The sequence below is a fragment of the Vicia villosa genome, linkage group LG2, assembly GCF_029867415.1.
Source record: "Vicia villosa cultivar HV-30 ecotype Madison, WI linkage group LG2, Vvil1.0, whole genome shotgun sequence".
Taxonomy (NCBI): Eukaryota; Viridiplantae; Streptophyta; class Magnoliopsida; order Fabales; family Fabaceae; genus Vicia; species Vicia villosa.
In genome coordinates this window covers 131,258,968-131,278,198 of record NC_081181.1, presented here as the reverse complement: position 1 = coordinate 131,278,198, position 19,231 = coordinate 131,258,968, and the positions used below count along the sequence as shown (strand labels likewise).

General features: G+C 35.2%; 1 protein-coding gene and 1 pseudogene across 1 annotated transcript; one reads left to right on the top strand and one right to left on the bottom strand.

The window, feature by feature from the left end:
- The first annotated feature begins 2,544 nt into the window (after nucleotides 1-2,544).
- LOC131650020 (uncharacterized mitochondrial protein AtMg00820-like) lies at nucleotides 2,545-2,964 on the top strand. The gene has a single exon (XM_058919763.1). It carries the CDS (start codon nucleotides 2,545-2,547, stop codon nucleotides 2,962-2,964), a length of 420 nt encoding a protein of 139 aa, XP_058775746.1.
- A 7,427-nt stretch (nucleotides 2,965-10,391) lies between these two features.
- Nucleotides 10,392-12,584, bottom strand: LOC131646811 (UPF0496 protein At2g18630-like; annotated as a pseudogene).
- Between the last annotated feature and the right edge of the window lie 6,647 nt (nucleotides 12,585-19,231).

Genomic DNA, 19,231 nt, shown 5'->3' with positions numbered 1-19,231 from the left:
TTGTTCAAGATCAAGCTTCGTTCATCTGGCTTCTCTCGACAATCTCTGAATCCGTGTTGCCTCGTGTGCTCTCTTGCAGGAACTCGTATGAAGTCTGGGACAAGATTCACAAATTTTTCAATGCTCAAATGCGAGCTAGGGTTCGTCAGCTACGAGTGGAACTCAAATCCACCAAGAAAGTTAATCACTCAATCACTGAATTCGTGCTCAAGATCAAAGCTATTGCAAATTCGTTTCTTGCGGTTGGTGATTCTATCTTAAAGCAGGATCAAATTGATTCCATCCTTAATGGATTACCAGAAGAATATAATCCGTTCGTGATGCAAATGTATGGCAGCACTGAAGTTCTCTCACTTTGTGATGTAGAAACATTGTTGTATGTGCAAGAAGCACAACTTGACAAATTTCGCCAAGAATTGGCTATGACACAGGTATCAGCTAACATGGCACACACTGGTGACTCTAATGGAAGTTTTAACCAAGCTAGGGGCAGAGGTCGCGGCTTCAGGGGTTGAGGGCGTGGCAGAGGAAGTTTCCCTCAAGGCAACAGAACTCAATGCCAGCTATGTGGTAAACCTGGGCATGTCGTGATGAACTGCTGGCACGGGTATGATGAGTCTTTCAGTCCTCACACATCTCAGACACAAGCTAGTGAATCTCAAAACAACAAAGAGTCCAAAGGTGCAGGAGCTTCTCAATCTGAATCTGCAGCAATGGTTATAACTGTGACAGCACATCAGCCAACTGCTTACACTCAAGAGTATTCCCTACCTTCTGACATTGATTCTCCGGCGTGGTTTGCTGATTCAGGTGCATCACATCATCTTACCCCTTTTGAATCTTGTTTACACAATAGTAAGCCTTATACTGGAAAATGTCAGGTTCATGTTGGCAATGGCCAAAGCCTGCATATCAAACCCATAGGGACCTCATATCTTAGAAACAAATTAGTTCTTGATGATATCTTACATGTTCCTACCATCACTAAAAACCTGTTGTCAATCTCTAAGTTTTCCAATGATAATCATGTCTTGTTTGAATTTGCCTCTAACAAATGCTATGTCAAATCCTAGGGTTCTAAGGAAGTCCTTCTTGAAAGTTTTCTGGAATCCAATGGCCTTTATTGCTTCCCCCAACCTCATGCTAAATAAAGACATGTCTGCTGTTCAATCTTTTGGTCAAAGTTTTTCTTTTATTGTTTCAAATTCTAGCAATGTAGCTTCTTCTGATGTAATGTGGCAATATAGACTTGGCCATGCCAATTTTAATACAGTCAAAAGTGTTCTCAAATTGTGTAATATACCTGTTCTTAATAAAAAGCCTCATGTGCTCTGTAAATCTTGTTGTTTAGGCAAATCTCATAGGCTACATTCTCCTTCATTTGATTCCATTTATAATAAAGCTTTTGATTTAGTGTATACTGATATATGGGGTCCCTCTCCATTTCCCTCTGTATCTGGATTTAACTACTATATAGCCTTTGTTGATGCTAAGACCGGGTACACCTGGTTGTATTTACTCAAACAAGAATCTGAGGCCTTAAATGCTTTTAAACTCTTCTCTCAATTTGTGCATACACAGTTCCACACTACCATAAAATCTGTTCAATCTGATTATGGTGGTGAGTTTAGACCTTTCACTAAGTATCTTCAGAACCTTGGCATCACACATAGATTAACCTGTCCACATACCTCACATCAGAATGGATCTGTTGAGAGAAAGCACAGGGTTATAGTTAAGATGGGCCTCACCTTGTTAGCCCATGCCAAGATTCCACTTCACTACTGGGATCATAGCTTCTTGACCAGTATTTACCTAATGAATAGGCTGCCTACAGTTGCTTTACCATATAACACATCACCTTTCCAAGCCTTATATGATAAAAGCCCTGATTACAGCTCTTTAAGAGTGTTTGGTTGCTCATGCTTTCCATTGTTGAGACCTTACAACAAACACAAACTTGAGATCAGAAGCACATAATGTGTCTACCTAGGCCCCTCTCCTCAACACAAAGATTATAAGTGTTTGAGTCCCACTGGAAGAATCTTTGTATCTAAAGATGTTATATTCAATGAGCAATGCCTTCCTTTTCCCACTTTATTTGGGGAATAGTCCAGTTCTGCTCAGAATTCTCAGGGTTCTATGCACTTGTCCTTGCCATTATCTAGTAATACCAACTCTGGCTCAGCAAGTACAACAAATGAAGGCCCCACAAATGCTGCACAAGAGATTCCTCAGACAATACAACAGCCAGAATTACATACACCCTCCACTTCTCTTGATAATAACAACATTGCCATTAATATGACTCCCTCACATAGTCAAGTTGGGCCTACATCAACTAAGGTCTTACCTAATGATCCAACTGATGTCTCTTCCCCACTTGTTCACCTACACTCACCTAATTATCAAATTGATGTCCCTTCTCCCAATACCACAACTACCTCCTCAAGTGTTCCTATTGTCTCAGGGTCAGCACAATCCCTCTCTCCTTCCTTTCATAGCTAACAACCACATAATTCCCCTCCACAAAATAATCACCCTATGCAAACTCGGGCTAAAACTGGTCACTCTAGACCTAAAGCCCTCACAGCACACATAGAGCCTACAAGTGTGAAACAAGCCCTATTGAAACCAGAATGGGTACAAGTTATGAAACTTGAATATACTGCTCTTGTAGCTAATCAAACATGGAGTCTCACCACACTTCCTCCTCATAGGCAAGCTGTAGGGTGTAAATGGGTCTTCAAGGTAAAAGAAAATCTAGATGGTAGTGTGAACAAATACAAAGCCAGGTTGGTTGCTAAAGGATTTCATCAACAACTAGGTTTTGACTATACTGAAACATTCTCTCCAGTGGTCAAGCCTACCACCATAAGAATCATTCTGAGTTTGGCTCTCACATACAAATGTGATATCCAACAAATTGATATAAATAATGCTTTTCTAAATAGCTCTCTTTAAGAGGAGGTTTACATGGTGCAACCTCCAGGATTCATCCATCAAAACAAGGATCTGGTATGCAAGCTTCATAAAGCACTTTATGGGCTTAAACAAGCCCCTAGGGCTTGGTATGACAAGCTGACTCAAGCTCTCATGAAGTTTGGATTCCTACATTCAAGGTGTGATCACTCTCTCTTTGTGTACTCCAAACAAGGTATTAATATTTATGCACTTGTCTATGTTGATGAAATTTTGATAACTGGCTCCTCCACCACCTTGATACATGATCTTATTAATAAGCTCCACAATGCTTTTGCCCTCAAAAGACTTGGTACACCAGAGTACTTCTTAGGCATTGAGTTTGTTTCTCAACAGAATGGTTCCCTTCTTCTCACTCAAAGGAAATACATTAAAGACTTACTTGATCGAGCCAAAATGCCTCAAACCAATGGTGTCCCAACTCCAATGCTCATCACATGTAAACTAAGTAAACATGGCTCCCAGGCTATGACTGATCCTCATCTATACAAATCTATTGTTGGAGCATTACAGTATGTCACACTTACAAGGCCTGACATTTCTTATAGTGTGAACAAAGCCTGCCAATTCATGTATGTCCCTCTTGTAACCCACTGGGAAGCTGTTTGTAGGATTCTTAGGTATCTCAGTGGTACCATCACTCATGGCATCTTGTTCTCACCATCTGGCCTAACTCAGAAGTTCTCCCTACGGGCCTACAGTGACTCGGACTAGACCAGTGATCCAGATGATCGCAGATCAACCTCTGGCTCATGCATTTTCTTTGGCTCTAATCTCATTGCGTGGAGTTCCAAGAAACAATCTCTGGTTGCAAGATCGAGTACAGAAGCTGAATATAGAGCTCTTGCACATACCACAGATGAACTAATTTGGATTGATTCTTTGCAGACAGAGCTCCACATTCCCTTTCATCCTCCCACCTTGCTATGTGATAATCTAAGTGTAGTACTGCTATCTCACAACCCTGTTGTTAAGTGCCAAAATGTAGTTATTTTGTGTTTGTAAATAGTGGCACTTATCGATACTTTTTGTTAATACAGTTCGAATAATACCCTATTTTGTGTATAAATACGTATACTTTGTGAATAGATGTATTTTCATATACTTTTATACTTTTTGATAGTTTTCTATTCATTTTGTAGGTATTGAGGCGTATTTGGAGCATGAGCAATAACGTGGCGGAGACACGGCTTCAAACGCGCGATTTTAAGCGGCGGAATCAATTCATTCTGCGAATAAAGCTCAAAACCAAAGAATAATAAATCACCAATTTGGTTGATATGTTGTCATTGTTAGATGGGAAATTGAATAAGCTTTCCAACGCTTCGAACCGGGCGCAAATCGGAGTTACGGTTCTCAAGTTACGCCATTTTTACTAAAAGCTGTTTTTTTCAACTCAGCGAGTTGGGCGCGATGCGCGCTCCTGCGCGCGACGCGCGCTGTACCAGATCCAGAATTGTATAAATAGGCGGAAATCAGATATTTTAGGGCATGGTTGGATATTTTAGAGCTCTAGTCCATCCAATAGCATTTTTTGAGTGGAAAGATGCTAGAAAACACATTGGAGCTGTCAAATGGATGATCCGGGGTTGAATCCTTCATCAATCGGAGCCGAAAAACCGTGAGATTTTTGGGTTTTTCTTATGTTCTTCTCTTTGTGGTTTCATTTGTGGGTTTTGTATATATATATATACTTTGATCTCATGTATATTTGTCGCCCATGGCGTTGTATAAAGTTTCTTTACAATATAAACTTGTTGTTTTTCCTAATTTTTTACATCTTGATGTTTGGGTTATGTTTGGTGGGTTGTTTTACATCTTGATGTTAGGGGTTTGTGTTGTTGTAGAGATAGACCTTACAAATCTTGATTAGGAGAGATAATCATTAGCTTCTTGATTATAGAGATAGATGAAGAGTTAATGTTCACTTTGTGTTGGTTCATAATGCTACCGGGTTGTTCGATCGGTGGAGACATCGTCGATCGAGCAATATTTTAATTTAACACGGTAAGCTACCGTATGTTTGATTGGTGAAGAAATCGTCAACTAAGCATACGATAGAACTCGTGGAGGTGTTTGGATACGAATGCCGACAACGGGCAACACGTGAATGGTTTAAGGAGTATAGTATATTGTGTGCAACTGGTCGATAAGTTTAAGTTTGTGAAGAGTAGATTATATGCAATACTTGATAGTTTCTTCTATTTGAAAAATGTATTCTTTTTGTGTTGATATTTACTTTTCCATTTCATATTTAAATTCATTCAAAACCAAACTCATAATTAAGAATCCGTCGAACGGCGATTCAGTAGCACTAATCTTTGTGGACACGATAAATTCCCGGATAAATATTTCCAAAACTTTGTTGCTTGCCGCTTTACCGCTCCAACACCTGTCCTTCATGCTCGCACAAAACATGTCGAGCTTGATATTCACTTTGTTCGAGAACGTATAGTAGCCAAGCAGCTAGTGATTCAACATGTTTCGACTTTTGCACAGATTGCAGACACTCTCACAAAGCCCCTTGGGACTACTGCGTTCAATGATCTTAGGTGCAAGCTCAAGGTGAAATCTCCTTGATCTTGAGGGGGAGGGTTAGAGATATGTAAATATCTCTCTACTGTATAATGTATAAGTGTATACATATGGCTTAGTAGAATACTAGTAATTGAGATGCTTCACTCTTGTAACTAGAAGTATATATAGTTACCTCAATGTAACAGTAGAGTTTAGATTGTAAATACTAAATAATGAATACAAGCTTTTTCCATTCTCTGCATATTCTAGATTCTAATATAAGGTACCGTAAATATTTAGAAATTAGGTTTTTAGATTAGAATAAATACTTTTATTCCTTTTCTCAATGTTTCGAACTTAGCATAAAATAATTCTAAATGATGAAGAATAAAAGATTAAAAGAGCTCAGGATAAAAAAAATTGGAAGGTTAGCGATTCTTAATGCCTCGTCTCTTGACTTGGAGAATTAGGATCAAAAAGTTGATAGAAGGAAATTCTCTAAATGGCCAATCATTGGCACAGTGAAGCAAGAACATGAAAAAATCTTAGTAAAACCTAGAAAAACTTGTTAGGCGAGGTTTTATCCTTGTATAACGATATATGGTCGCTTAAAATGACTTTATGAAGATAAATTGTTTTACTTCCTAGACGAAAAAAATGTTAATTCCCTAAATGAGTTATAGGACACTTAAGTGAAAATCCATTCACAATAAATCTATTAATAGATCAGAAGTTCAACCAATTGAAAATTATCTTGGAATTTCTACACTTCATTACTTTTAAACTCTTACAATAACATTAGCTTTAGCTCATTGCAAAAAATAGTTTAATAACCACGTGGAATCAAGGCAGGTATAACATAGGCTATGAGAGTCGGTTGTCGAGCATAAGTCGTTTACTCTAGGTTGTTAACATCACGATTTAAAATTTAAACTCTACAGATTTCATGTTTTTATGTTATCATTTCGTGTTAAATCGCAGGCAAAAATCTTTTTATATAAAATCGTATCTCGAAACAATTTTAAATGATTTAAATCACTCTAAAATAGGTGAAATCGTGTAAAATTGTTTAAAATCGTTGGATTTTACTGTTTGGCCCGATTTTACTTTTTTTATCAAACTTTAAAAAGCACGTTTTATAGTTTGCCTAAAGAAAATTTATCTCACGCTTTTTAATTTTATTCACATTCATATATTGGTTATAATATTGAAGAACATTTATCATCTAGAGATGAATTTAATCAAGTTGATTATGAATACACTAATGAAAATGATGTTGTAAAAGAATTGAACATTTAATTAAGGTGAAGATGAAGATGAAATCATTTGTTTTTTTTAACTTGAGAAACCTATGAAACTTTTGTTTTTCGGATAATCTTTTGGAGGCTTAAATAGTATGTTGATCCCCGTAAGTTAGCGTGTTTTTGTTTTTAGTCTGTAATCTAAATTCTTTTTAGGAGAGATATTTTTACTTCAAGAGTAAGTTATTAGTACTTACTCCGAATCTAGATCATTGATTTTTTTCAATCTAATGGTTAAAAGTAATAAGTAATTGTTTTCTCTCTCCACATTTAATTATTTAATATTTTTAACCATTAGATTGAGAAGAATCAGTGGTCTAAATTTCGATTAAGTGTTAATAACCTACTTTTGGAGTAGGAATATCTCTCTTCTATATATATATAAGATAAACTCTAAAATTTTACGTTACAATTTTACCTAAACAAAATGAGTCAACGTGTGTATGTATGTATGTATATATATATATATATATATATATATATATATATATATATATATATATATATATATATATATATATATATATATATATATATATATATATATATATATATATATATATATATATATATATATTATTAACATGTTTATTAGATTTAGGATGTATTTGGAAAAAGCTTTTTAAACATTTAAATGTGAAATGTTATTTGCTAAGCAAGCTAAACTCTATAAATAAATCTAATTTTAATAAGTACATTACTACTAAATTACTGAGGCGTCATTTTTCTATAAGTAATTAATATGTTAGTTGTTAACTTAGTTTTTTTTTTTTGTCGTGGATCGAACTCTGGTTTTTCAACCCATTCCCTCTTGGTGTCCCTCCACACCTAATGGCGTCGTATTGATTAAGTGAGTGAGGATTCACATTTAAACAATACCCTTGTATTGCTTTCTTATTTATTAAATAAGGTATGTATGACGATATGTGGACGAGGGTATCATTAGTAAATAGATAATATATAATAGAAAATAAATGTACACTCTAAATTATTTAACAAAATCTAATTCTAGTAAATTTGTTAATTTATCAATTTTTCTATTTGTCTGTTTTTAAAATCAAATCCCCGTCTTAAAATATACATCAAGTTCTCATGTTAAGATTAAAAAATTAGTTTTGAAATAAGAAAAATATTAATTCATTAACCCCTCATTTGAAGAATGAGCGTTTGAGAGAAGGTGAGTAAATCTCGCTTAAGAGACTCAATATGCCGCCTGATGGACTTAGAGTCTCATCATACAGACTCAACGTATAATCCCGCATGAGGGACAAATTAGTAATTAAAGAATGTCTCACTTTACCAATCTTTTATGCTGAAGGTGTGTAGTGATATATTTGAAAAGACCCATTAAAGGTGGAGAGTTTGTGACTACCTATAAAGGGTGACACCTTTCTAGTGCCCACAATGAGGCAAACTTGACTTAAGCTCTCCCTACTCGTTTCGTTTAAGGAAATGTGAGAAAAGACACATCTAGGTTAGAGAGAACTCTGAGTCAATAGACTAGAACACGTTTGAGAAATTCTTGCATAGAAACGCAACTATATTCATATTCTTATAAATAACCAATAAGGTGACAATATTTTAAATCCAAATTTTAAATTTTTTTTAATAGGAATCACGGTGTAGTGGTTATAATGAAGGGGAGAGAAAATTGTTGAACTACTTAATGCTATTATTTCTCAATTAAACCACCTCTTACAAATGTTATTTTATTTTACTTTTATTTTTTAATTAACATAAAAATGTGATTGATTATTTGTAGAAACTTACATGTCATGTTAGTTAGTGTCTAAGAATTTTTCTTATTGAAATTATCCTACACTTTATATGAAAAATGGAGTTTTTCGTGGTCAAACTCGCACATCCAAATATTTGGGGGAAAGATTTTTTGAATGTAGCTAGGATTTTAGTTATGACTAAACTTAAGTTTTTTATAGGATGAGCATTGCCTCCACTAATAAACATGTGTTCACGTCATATATTGTTTGATGTTGGACTATTAACACACATTTTCATGCCCAGAACTGGACATCCGAAGTGTGGAAATAAAATGGTTGGTGATAGCAAAATTCTGATAACAGGTGACTCATCGGATCTTAAACCAGACTCTTGATACCATGTTAAAAATGTGGTTGAGTGTAACTCAACCCTTTAAAATTGGCTCGTAGGTAAGGATTGCCCACTTATAAGCACATGTTCAGACCGTATATTATCCGATGTGGAAATCTTAACACACCTTCTCACACTCAGGATTGGACATCTGGAGCTTGGAAGTAAATGGTGGATCATCGATAGTAGAAACCTGATAGTAGGTAGCCTACTGGGTCTTAAAAGAGACTCTTGATATCATGTTAAGAAATGTGGTTGGGTCTAACTCAACCTTATAAAATCGGCTTGTAGGGTGGGAATTTTTCCTTATTTATAAAAACATGTTCAAACCATATTAAAATAATTGGTGGTTTGATAGTGGAAATCTGATATCAGGTGGTCTGCCGTATCTTAAACGAGACTTTTGATACCATCTTAAGAAATATAGTTGAACCTAATTCAACCTTACAAAACCGACTTGTAGATGAGGAGTGTCGCCACTTATAAACACATCTCCAAACCAAATATTGTCTGATGGGAATCTCTTATCGACTTCTTTATCACTTCAATGTTTATTTATATTTGCAAAAAACTATTTTATTTTATTTATAAATCATCTTAACTATATAAGTTGAATTAATTTTAGATTTAAATGCATTTTTAGTCCCCTTATTTTAATATTTTTAACGTTTTAATCCCCTTTAAAAAAATTAACTTTTTTTTTTACATTTTAAAAAAAAAATATATCGAACCCCTTCAAATTTGTCTAGGCCTTTTAACTTATGACATAAAACATAAAAAAATAACTTTTTTATCCCTTTTTTTTTGACATTTTAAAAAAAATTTTGAACCCCCTTCAAATTTGTCTAGTTGGCCTTTTAACTTATGACATAGCATTGCACATATGACACCACATCACAAAATATTTGCCACGTCACATTTAAGAAGATTAATTTCATAATATCATTTATAATTATAATTAATAAATTATAAATTGAATAGTATTTATTAATTAACTCAAGGTGCCATGTGTCATTAAATTAATGGTTAATTTTCAAAATAATTATTTTTTGAGCCGGTGGGATTCGTACCCACACTATCATGCAAAATAGTTGAGTGTCTTGCGATCTACACCTTTCAACGCTATGATATACTACCTCTATCTCTAATTATAAGATCTCTTGAGTTTTTTCTTGTCTCTTTTTATAAACCCTACCGCAATCTTCTGTGTTGTTTAGTTGCGGAGAAAGTATTTCTTATCGTCTATCTTCGCACCCATAGGAATTCCAGCGAAAGGTATTCAAGCAAATCCAATCAATTTTCACACAAACATTGTTTTTCTTTTCGCACTTACAAGTCGGGGTAGAATTTTACAACGGGTACAGGTTCAAATCTGCTTAAGTTTAGACAGCGGTTGCCAGTTATTTAGTGCAAACTGAAAGAAGCTCAGTTTTCATCATAATCTGTTCCATACTTTGTTCTAGCAAAAAAGTATACAAAATCTTAAACAGGAAATTTGTTTATAATCACTAATAACACAAAGGTATGGAAATGTTATACACATGAATAAACTCGTTGACTAATAAGTACCTTATTAGTATAATAAGAACACAGGTACATACCAGCTTCATAAAATTATTCAATAAACAAAACATGCCAAAGTTCTGCTGTCTGTTAACTAGATTATTTAATTATCTTTTGTGTAACCACTGCCATCGCTTGCCTAGTCCGTCGACTACACTGATCGGCCTGCACACTCAAACTCTCGATAATCTCCGCAAAAGTTTCTATTTTCTTCTTAATCTCGTCGATTGCAATCTTTACAGCATCCTCATTTTCAAGAGCAAAATCAGCAATTTGCGTCATGGATTCAATCTTTATTTCCAGTTGATCGATACGTACCCGAATGCTCTTCATATCTGCCAGTGCGATATAAGTACCAACCTGCATTGAACTGATTACTTCCCGTTGGCCCTTTAAGGCTGTCTCGTATTTCTTAAAGAGTGAGTTGCACCATTTTCCAACGGAGCCGATTGGAACAGATAATGCCCCGGCCAAAGCCGTTACGACAGGTGGTGCGGCGATTGCAGCTGCCACTACCGAGAAAATCAATACGGCGACAAAAGCAGCTACGAAGATAACACTTGAAACCCTTTTTAACGTCTTGAGAGATTTCAGTTTCTTATCAAGCTTTTGCTTCCTAATCAACAATTTCTTCCACATTGATGATTGTTGAGTATAAACCTTCTGAAACAAAGAATAAAACTCTTCCGTAAAAGGGTCTTCGGTTTCCTTGAAATCCTTAAGACCTTTCAATGTCTTTAAATAAGTCGACCCTTCAACCCCATTTTGAACCTCTTCGTCAAAACACGTCATTGCAGAGTTAACCGCAACAAGCTTTTCACGCGCTCGCTTCAAGCATTTCTCAAGAGCATTACAGAACTCCAATGTCTGGATACTATTATCGAAAAAATCCTCCACCAAGGAGAACAAGTCGCGGTCTTTCTGGTTCAATATATCTTGCTTGGACTTGAGAATGACTTTGACGACTTCCTGGTTCATGTCAAGAAGACTGCTAGTAACTTCACCTAGTGACTCAAGTGATATCGAACGAACATCAATCCCTTGAGCAAGAGAGTTGATCACCCTATTGGTGCGCTCTCGAATGGTAGCATCGAAGGATTGCAAGTTCGGATCATCAACACAAGCAGCTTCATAAGAGCTTAAATCAGCCGCGTAAAGAGAATGCGCGCCCATTTTAATCGGTGTTGGGACTTCGGTACTAGAACTAGCCCCCTTGCTGGACTGACCTCCCATCCCAAATTCACAGTCCCAACGGAAAGCTAAGAAGCACAAAAAAGATTAGTGAGTATTCGATGTTGCAATTACAAAGATTGATCAGAATACATTTATGTAAAAGTGAGACGAACCGTCAAATCTAAAAATCAATTATAGAGGCAAAAACTCCAAATTCTACCTAGCTAGAATAAATTCTAGAAGCAAAATCATTTCTATTAAAAAACATTCAAACATGTCAAAATCAATTCTACATGTCTATAATCAACCAAACATACATTAAACCCAATTTCAAAATTAGAAAGCTACTTGCATTCTTGCAATGGTTTTTGGTCAATTAATCACCATCAAGGTCAACCCTTCAACAAACCCAAAAAATACAAAGTTTCAAGGTATTCATATCTTTGATTGAGAAGATTATGAATATAAATAACAAAATAATAATAACAACCCAAGTTCAAAGTTTCAATTTTTAAGTATTTATAGACAAAATGGGGGTAATCCTAGAAGTTTTTATTACCTGGGTATATGTCAGAATCTCAGAACTATGTTGGTATGTTTCCTTCTTGAAGAGAAAGTAACTGCAAAAATTGAAGTTAGGGGAATATGAGTTAATAGAGATCTATGGCTAATAATAGAAGCATTGACTTGAGTGAGAAGATGAAGAAATATATGATGACATCAGAGAAGAACAGAGATTGAGGAAATTGCTCGGAAAGTGAGTTAAGAATGAAAGTAGAGAGCTTACTAGTTTATGTTTTGGGTTGAGATTTGAGGTTGTCTCAAATCATGTTTGCTCTAAATTCAACATTCGCAATCGAAAAGGTAAACATGTTCTTTATGGTTGTTTGTTTTTTTGTTTTCATTTTTCTTCTTTGTTTTGTTTCTTCAATAAAAAATTTACTTTGACCCTCCAAAGCCATAATAATTGTCTAATAAATAATCAATTTAATTATTAAACTATTGAGATTTATTTATAGTTAGTACTTACTATGAACGTGTTATTTTATCTAACTATTAAGGCCTTTTGAATGACTAAATAAGTATAACAATTAGTCGGTCTCCTAACTCCCTTAACTTAATATTTTGTTATTTTGCTTAATTTCTTAACTAAAAAAATTACAAATTAGCTCTTTAACCCTATTTTGGTTTTTATTCAATTTTTTTCGTTAATTTTTAGCAAAAAAAAAATATTAAATTATGGTGATGTTGATGTATAACCAGATTTAAAATTCAAATATGATTAAGTATTTGTACGATGAAGTAGAATTTTCATTTAAATAAATACAGTAAAGATAGTCCCAATAAAACTACATTAAATAAAAACTTTACTTTATATAAATAGTGAACCACATTTGAACATTAAATTTTATTGTACATCCATAATACTAAAACTTAATATTTTTTATTTGAAATTTACGGAATCAGCTAAATGAAATAATAAAAATGAAGTTAAAGAGATAAACATGTAATGTTTCTAAATTAAAAAACTAAAGTGAAAAATTAAATTAAATTAAAATCTTTTAAGTCGAAGTAATAGCTAAAGATATTTTAATTGATTTTTGGAATAATCTCCCTCTTATATGTAACAATTGGATAGAATGGTTATTATCTAAATATAAATTCTCTTTTACGGCCACTTATGCAAAATTTGAAAAAACGGGTTTTTCACACTATTCTAATCCAATTTATTATTTAGGCTATTAGCTTCTAAAAGAAACTTCCAAAGTAATCAAGCATCATTTCATTTTCAACAATTCTAATTTTGCTTTTCTCTTACCTCTTATTCTCATTTCAGTATTATATCTTAATATGAAGAAAAAATCAAACGATTTCCTTTTCTCCTTTATTATTTTTCTCCATTTCCTTTCTTAGTGTAAAGATTTACTCAAGTCCTTCTTTAACATTTCCATTCTCCACTGATCTTCTTCCTTTGCTTTTTCATATTCCACCATTTCTTTTTCATTTTTCTTTCGTACGAAAATTAGAATTGTCGATGAACGATAGATGTGGATGGCAACAATGGATTTGAACTTCTGATACAGTGGAGGAGAGGTTGACATGCAAAGTTGACACTTTAACGATCTAATCAGCGTGACAGTAGGATGAAGTGAATGAGATTTAAATTCGAATTATAGGAGAAATGGCACCTTCTCCCTTTATGTATTAAGGCAGTTATAATAGTTCGCTAATCTATCGGCATCAGATGTGGGAATTCGTCAAATTGATCTTTGGTTTGAGATTATCTACTTCCTTCCCCAAGATATTGCACACGTCTCTTGCTAGACTCAGTGGGACATTTTCCTTCTGGGTTGTCGCTATTGGGCCCTATGGGCGCCCTTGCTCTGAAAGGTGGGGGATTTGTCATGCTCCTCTTCTTTTTTCGGTCATTGCTCAATTTATGTGAAAAGTCGCGATGTGACATAAATTCATGGGAAACTTGCGCCTTAAGTGTGCCCCGTACCTTAGATGTTTGTTCACTTGCTTCATCATAATGACCTTTGGAGACTAGAATACTTGAGTGTTGTCATACCCTAATTTTGACCCCCCCTGAGATGTCACATCTCCAGACATTTCATCAACTCAAGACAAGTACCCAGAGCAGTCATTTGTTTGTCTAGTACTCAATCGAGGGTGTGCAAGAACAAAGAAGCTCAGGTAAAGGATCAATCAATAAGAAAATGACCTCTAATACAATCATGGGACTCAAATGATTCATTTATCCACCTATGTTGATTAGACACCAGTCATCAGGGCTCAGGTTTGCTCAGGACACCAGACTAAGGTTTTGAGCCCATCAAGGACTAAAATCAGGGACCGCATTTGGGAAACCCTAAAAAGCTCCAGGACATCACTCAAAGATTTCAATCACCTTCAAATGATCCCTATGACAATATCCATTGGGCATTGTACCTCAATTCAAGATCTACAGTCATCAATTTCATCTAGTCTATAATTAGGGTTTTAGACCTAATTCACCTGGACAGTTGACTTTTAATCAGGACATGGATCCACAACTCAAAACATGGCTCAAAAACTTATATTACCTCAATATAATCCATTCATACCATTCATTTGAGGAGGAGAGCTTGATTCATCACAAAAGTCCAAGATTTCACTTCATTTGGAAAAAGTCAACTATATAAGACCACCTTTGACTTTTAGGGTTTTGGGTCAAACCATGACTTTTTAGGATCAATATCATCAATATGTGATTTTTGAAGTCATTTGACCAAAGAAAATCAATAAAATCCATCAAAGATCAAGAAGTTAACAAAAAGTCAAACTAGTGCATTTTGACCTAGTTCATGGATCTCAAAATTTCACCTACACAACTCAAAAAACTTCCAACATGAAAGTTGTAGATCTCACAAAATAAAACAACTTCTCACATTGGAACTTTTTTCAAGAGATCAATCATTTAAGAGATATGAGCTTTGGAAGTTATAGGTCATAAAAACTTAGAAAAATTCTAAGTGTTTTTTAACCTAGTTTTCTTCAAACTTTAGGCCTATTTTACACAATTTTCCCAAATGATTTTGAAGAAACTCCAAACTAATGAATTGAATTACATGTTAAGGGCTTTCCAAATTGTTCTCAACCTTCTCCAAATTCATTTTGAGCTAGGAGTTATGATTGTTCAAAGTTGGGCTCATGAAGTAAAATTATAGGTCATGTTCAATTTTGGAACTTTGCAAATTTGTGCAAATGGCTTGTTGAAAGAGTATTGTGGTGTACTTTTCGTTTATATCGTATCCACAGGGATTATTGCGATATCACCGCCGTTCTATAGCCTATTTTGTCTTGAGTTAATGTTACTTTAGTTTTAGGTTTGCAAAAGATCATTCAATTCTTTTAGTAGCAAAGAGTAAATTAATGAAAGTTCTAAGTTAAAGAAAATGTATCAAGATTCGATTTCATCGACCTAAATTTGTATGTTTCCTTATAAATAGATGCTTATGAACTTGCTAACGATCAATATAATTACGTATCGACACCTATATCGTCCGTGTCCGCAACGATATAGTTAGATTTACCGTATTGTTTAACCGACGATTTCTCCACGTTTAAACAATACAAATAACGTTTTAAGAACCGATACTTAGTAAACATCAAACTCTAAATCCATGTCTGCAACTTATAGTTTGAAAGATGATTAGTTAGGTCTAGATACAAACATTGATGTCTCAAACATTTATACCAAAGGAAAAGCTTTAATAAACAAACTAAACCATCTATATTGATCATCACTTGTTCATACACATATATTCACAAGAAAAACATACAAAAGGCTAGGAAGATTACATCTTAACTTGATACAAAAGTGGTTTAGCTATCCATGAGAATGGTAGCTTGCACAAGAAGGTAAGGATGAAGATCAACAAGCATCAAATGGCGATTAATCGACGATCAAGGCTTCCAATCTTCAACTCTATATTTGCTACAGTGTATATTGCTCTTGTTTCTCTCTAAAATATCTCCCACCACCTCAAAAGTGATCTGGCCCATAAACAAATAAACAAAGTTTCGCAGACCGCGCTTAGCGCGGTGCAGCCCGCTAAGCGCGCTATCACTAATTGCTTAAACCGCCCAACCGCGCTAAGCGGGCTCCAGACCTCGCTTAGCGCGGAACTCTCTGCCAGAACTTCCTTCTTTTCTTCAAAAGCGCGCTTAGCGGGCTCAACCTCGCTTAGCGCGCTACCTCTTTTCAGCAATCCTTGGCTTTGGTCTTGGAACATCTTCAAAATGCGTTTTCCATGGTCCCAGCTTCCAATTATCTATAAAAACTACAAAATCCAACATAGATTGCAAAGATAAGAACTATTCAACAATAATATAAATATAAGAATAAATATATACCAAATGACAATAAAATACTACTTATTAACCACAAAAAGACTTGAGAGTTACCAAAAATTACCTAAGATATTTACACAAATTGGTAACTAACAACTCTCCCCAACTAAACCTTTGTTTGTCCTCAAACGAAAACAAACACAAAAACAATCAACAAGCAAAACCAAGAGAGCACAAGCGGAGACAAGAACGAATGGGTGGTTCAAATTCCATAAGCACACAAGCAACATCTCACCCTTGCTCAAATAATACCATGCTTGAGATACTAATACTAAATACACAATTGATGTAAACAGCTCCTAAAACAAAATAAGTTCAAAATTGAATCACAACCTACACACTTCTCTAGTAAGAGACAAAATTGAGGACCTAACACTCACACAACAATGTCGCCAACATCCAGAATTAATTATGCAATCATCTACACAACATTTATATAAAAAGCGTAAAAGCAAGAATCACAAAGACTTAAGGGTTGAAACTTGGGTTGGTTAACAAGGAAGTGTCATTTCTCAAGGCCATTGAAACAAAAGGGGTCAATTCCTAAGAGAGCATTCAAATCATGATTATATCCACACATCCTTATCAACCGATCACACAATTTTATTGCTCAAGAGTTCATCTTTTTATTTTAAAAGAACTAGCTATATACAAAGCTCTTCTCTTTTCTTTTTTCTTTTTTTTTTCTTTTTCTTTTTCTCTTTTTTTTTTTCTTTTTCTCTCTTGAGCAATTATTTATTTTCTTCTACACACCAATACAACCAAGATCAAAATTTTATTCTCCCCAACTTGAATATTACCACCACATAATCACGAATGCTCCCTATTCTAAGGCGAAAAGGAATCAATCCTAACCACATTTCATGGTACTTTTCAAGGTTCAAAGAAAGTCATCAAGATTCAAATCAAAAATCGGCAATTATAAGGCATGACATGATACCGATTGAATCTTGGCAAAATGGCTCAAAGTGGTTAGCAAATACTCACACACTCACCGGGTAGGTTATATTAGGAAGAGAAGTTATACTCGTAATGCGAAACAAAATGCTTTGATCACTTTCATGCTTTACACAATTAAAATAAAAAACGCAAGATTAAACATAATAAACACGAGTTAAACGCACATTGTTGGTAACCACAAAATAATATATATATGTACAATGGAAAGGCTCCTCACACTAGTTTTAGAACTAAAATGATTCATTATTGAACTATATTTGTTAAAGAAAATATGACATCTCAATTGTACAATTACAAGCATCTCATTCATGGTATATTTAAAGGAACGGTAGAAATGTACCTTGCACGTACTAATTTCACACTATATCATCACCGCCCCAATTGGTTGTAAAAGCTTGCTTCATCAAAGGAAGCACTTTCACAAGAACAACAACAAAAATTTAAAAAAAACACAATTGCATATGTATATAGAAATAAAAGCAATTAAACTAAAAACTTAATAAATTAAAAACAAACACCAACAGGTGTCAAAATATCCAAAAAGGCATAGCAATGCCTAAGGTTCAAAATACCTCATCCTATAAAAGGACGGAACAAAAACTACAAAGCTTAAGTCAAAAATAAAAAAAAACTAGCACTAAACATACTAACTAAACATACTAAGTATCAACTAAAAAGAACTACTCATCCTCATCATCATCTTCCACATTCTCATTCTCGCCACCATCTCCCTCCTCCTCAGGAAATGGACTGACCTCAGGCCAATTAGCATAATCCACCAAATCTTGGCGAGAACTCCACGGATGAGCCACATGGGGCTCCATCATCTGCAACCTCAGCTGAGACATAGCGTCATGCATAAACATGAATGCTCTCTGATGTGCCATATGAAATGCCAAGTTCTCCTCTCTATCAGGATCACTACGGCGGCGAGCAGGGCGAGCAGCAGCAACAGGAACAGCAGTTAACCTGGACAAACAATAACGCTCAATAAAAGTATCATCAATAAAAGTGTCAATGGACATAAGCCCCTCAGAAGGAATCTGCACTCTAGCTTTCCTGCACAGATTCATGATCAAACCCGGGAATATCAACTTGCAGGGAGCACGATCACCATGGCGAGTTCCACTCAAAGCAACCCTCTTCAGCTCATTCGCAATAATGCGAGTAATATCAATCGGCTCATGCTCAATCATACGAGCAACCAAAGCAGCAGACTCAGCAGGTAAAGAAGAAGTGTGACTCCTAGGCCTCAAATTATGAAGGACCACAGACATGAGAATCTGAGCATTAGTAGACAACGACTTCCTAGAGAATTTCTGGGGCTGTAGTGAAGGATTAAGATCATAAGACTGCCCAGCCGAACACAAGACCTCCCTCAAATGCTCCCAATCGAAATTACCCCTTGCTAATTGCACATGATACCCACACAGCTCACCATCCTCAAAGGGTAATTGAGTTCCAAGAAACTCACGGATAGCCTGACGAGAAAAATCAATTTCCTTACCACGAACCCAAGTTTTGAACTCAAAGGGAACACCTTCAACCGGAAATTCTTCATTTGGAACGGCATTAGCATAGAACTCTCTTACAATCTCCAAATGAAACTTAGGTGCAGGCTCACAAAGTCTAAGCCAACCATACTCCTCAATGGTGTGATGACACCACCCATAGGTTCCCTCAGGATTGATCCTCACAATTCTCTCTGGCCACCATGTCCTAACCTCTAA

What these genes read in the sequence shown, in the direction of transcription:
- LOC131650020 (XM_058919763.1), top strand. Translation starts at nt 2,545, where the DNA reads ATGCAAACTCGGGCTAAAACTGGTCACTCTAGACCTAAAGCCCTCACA.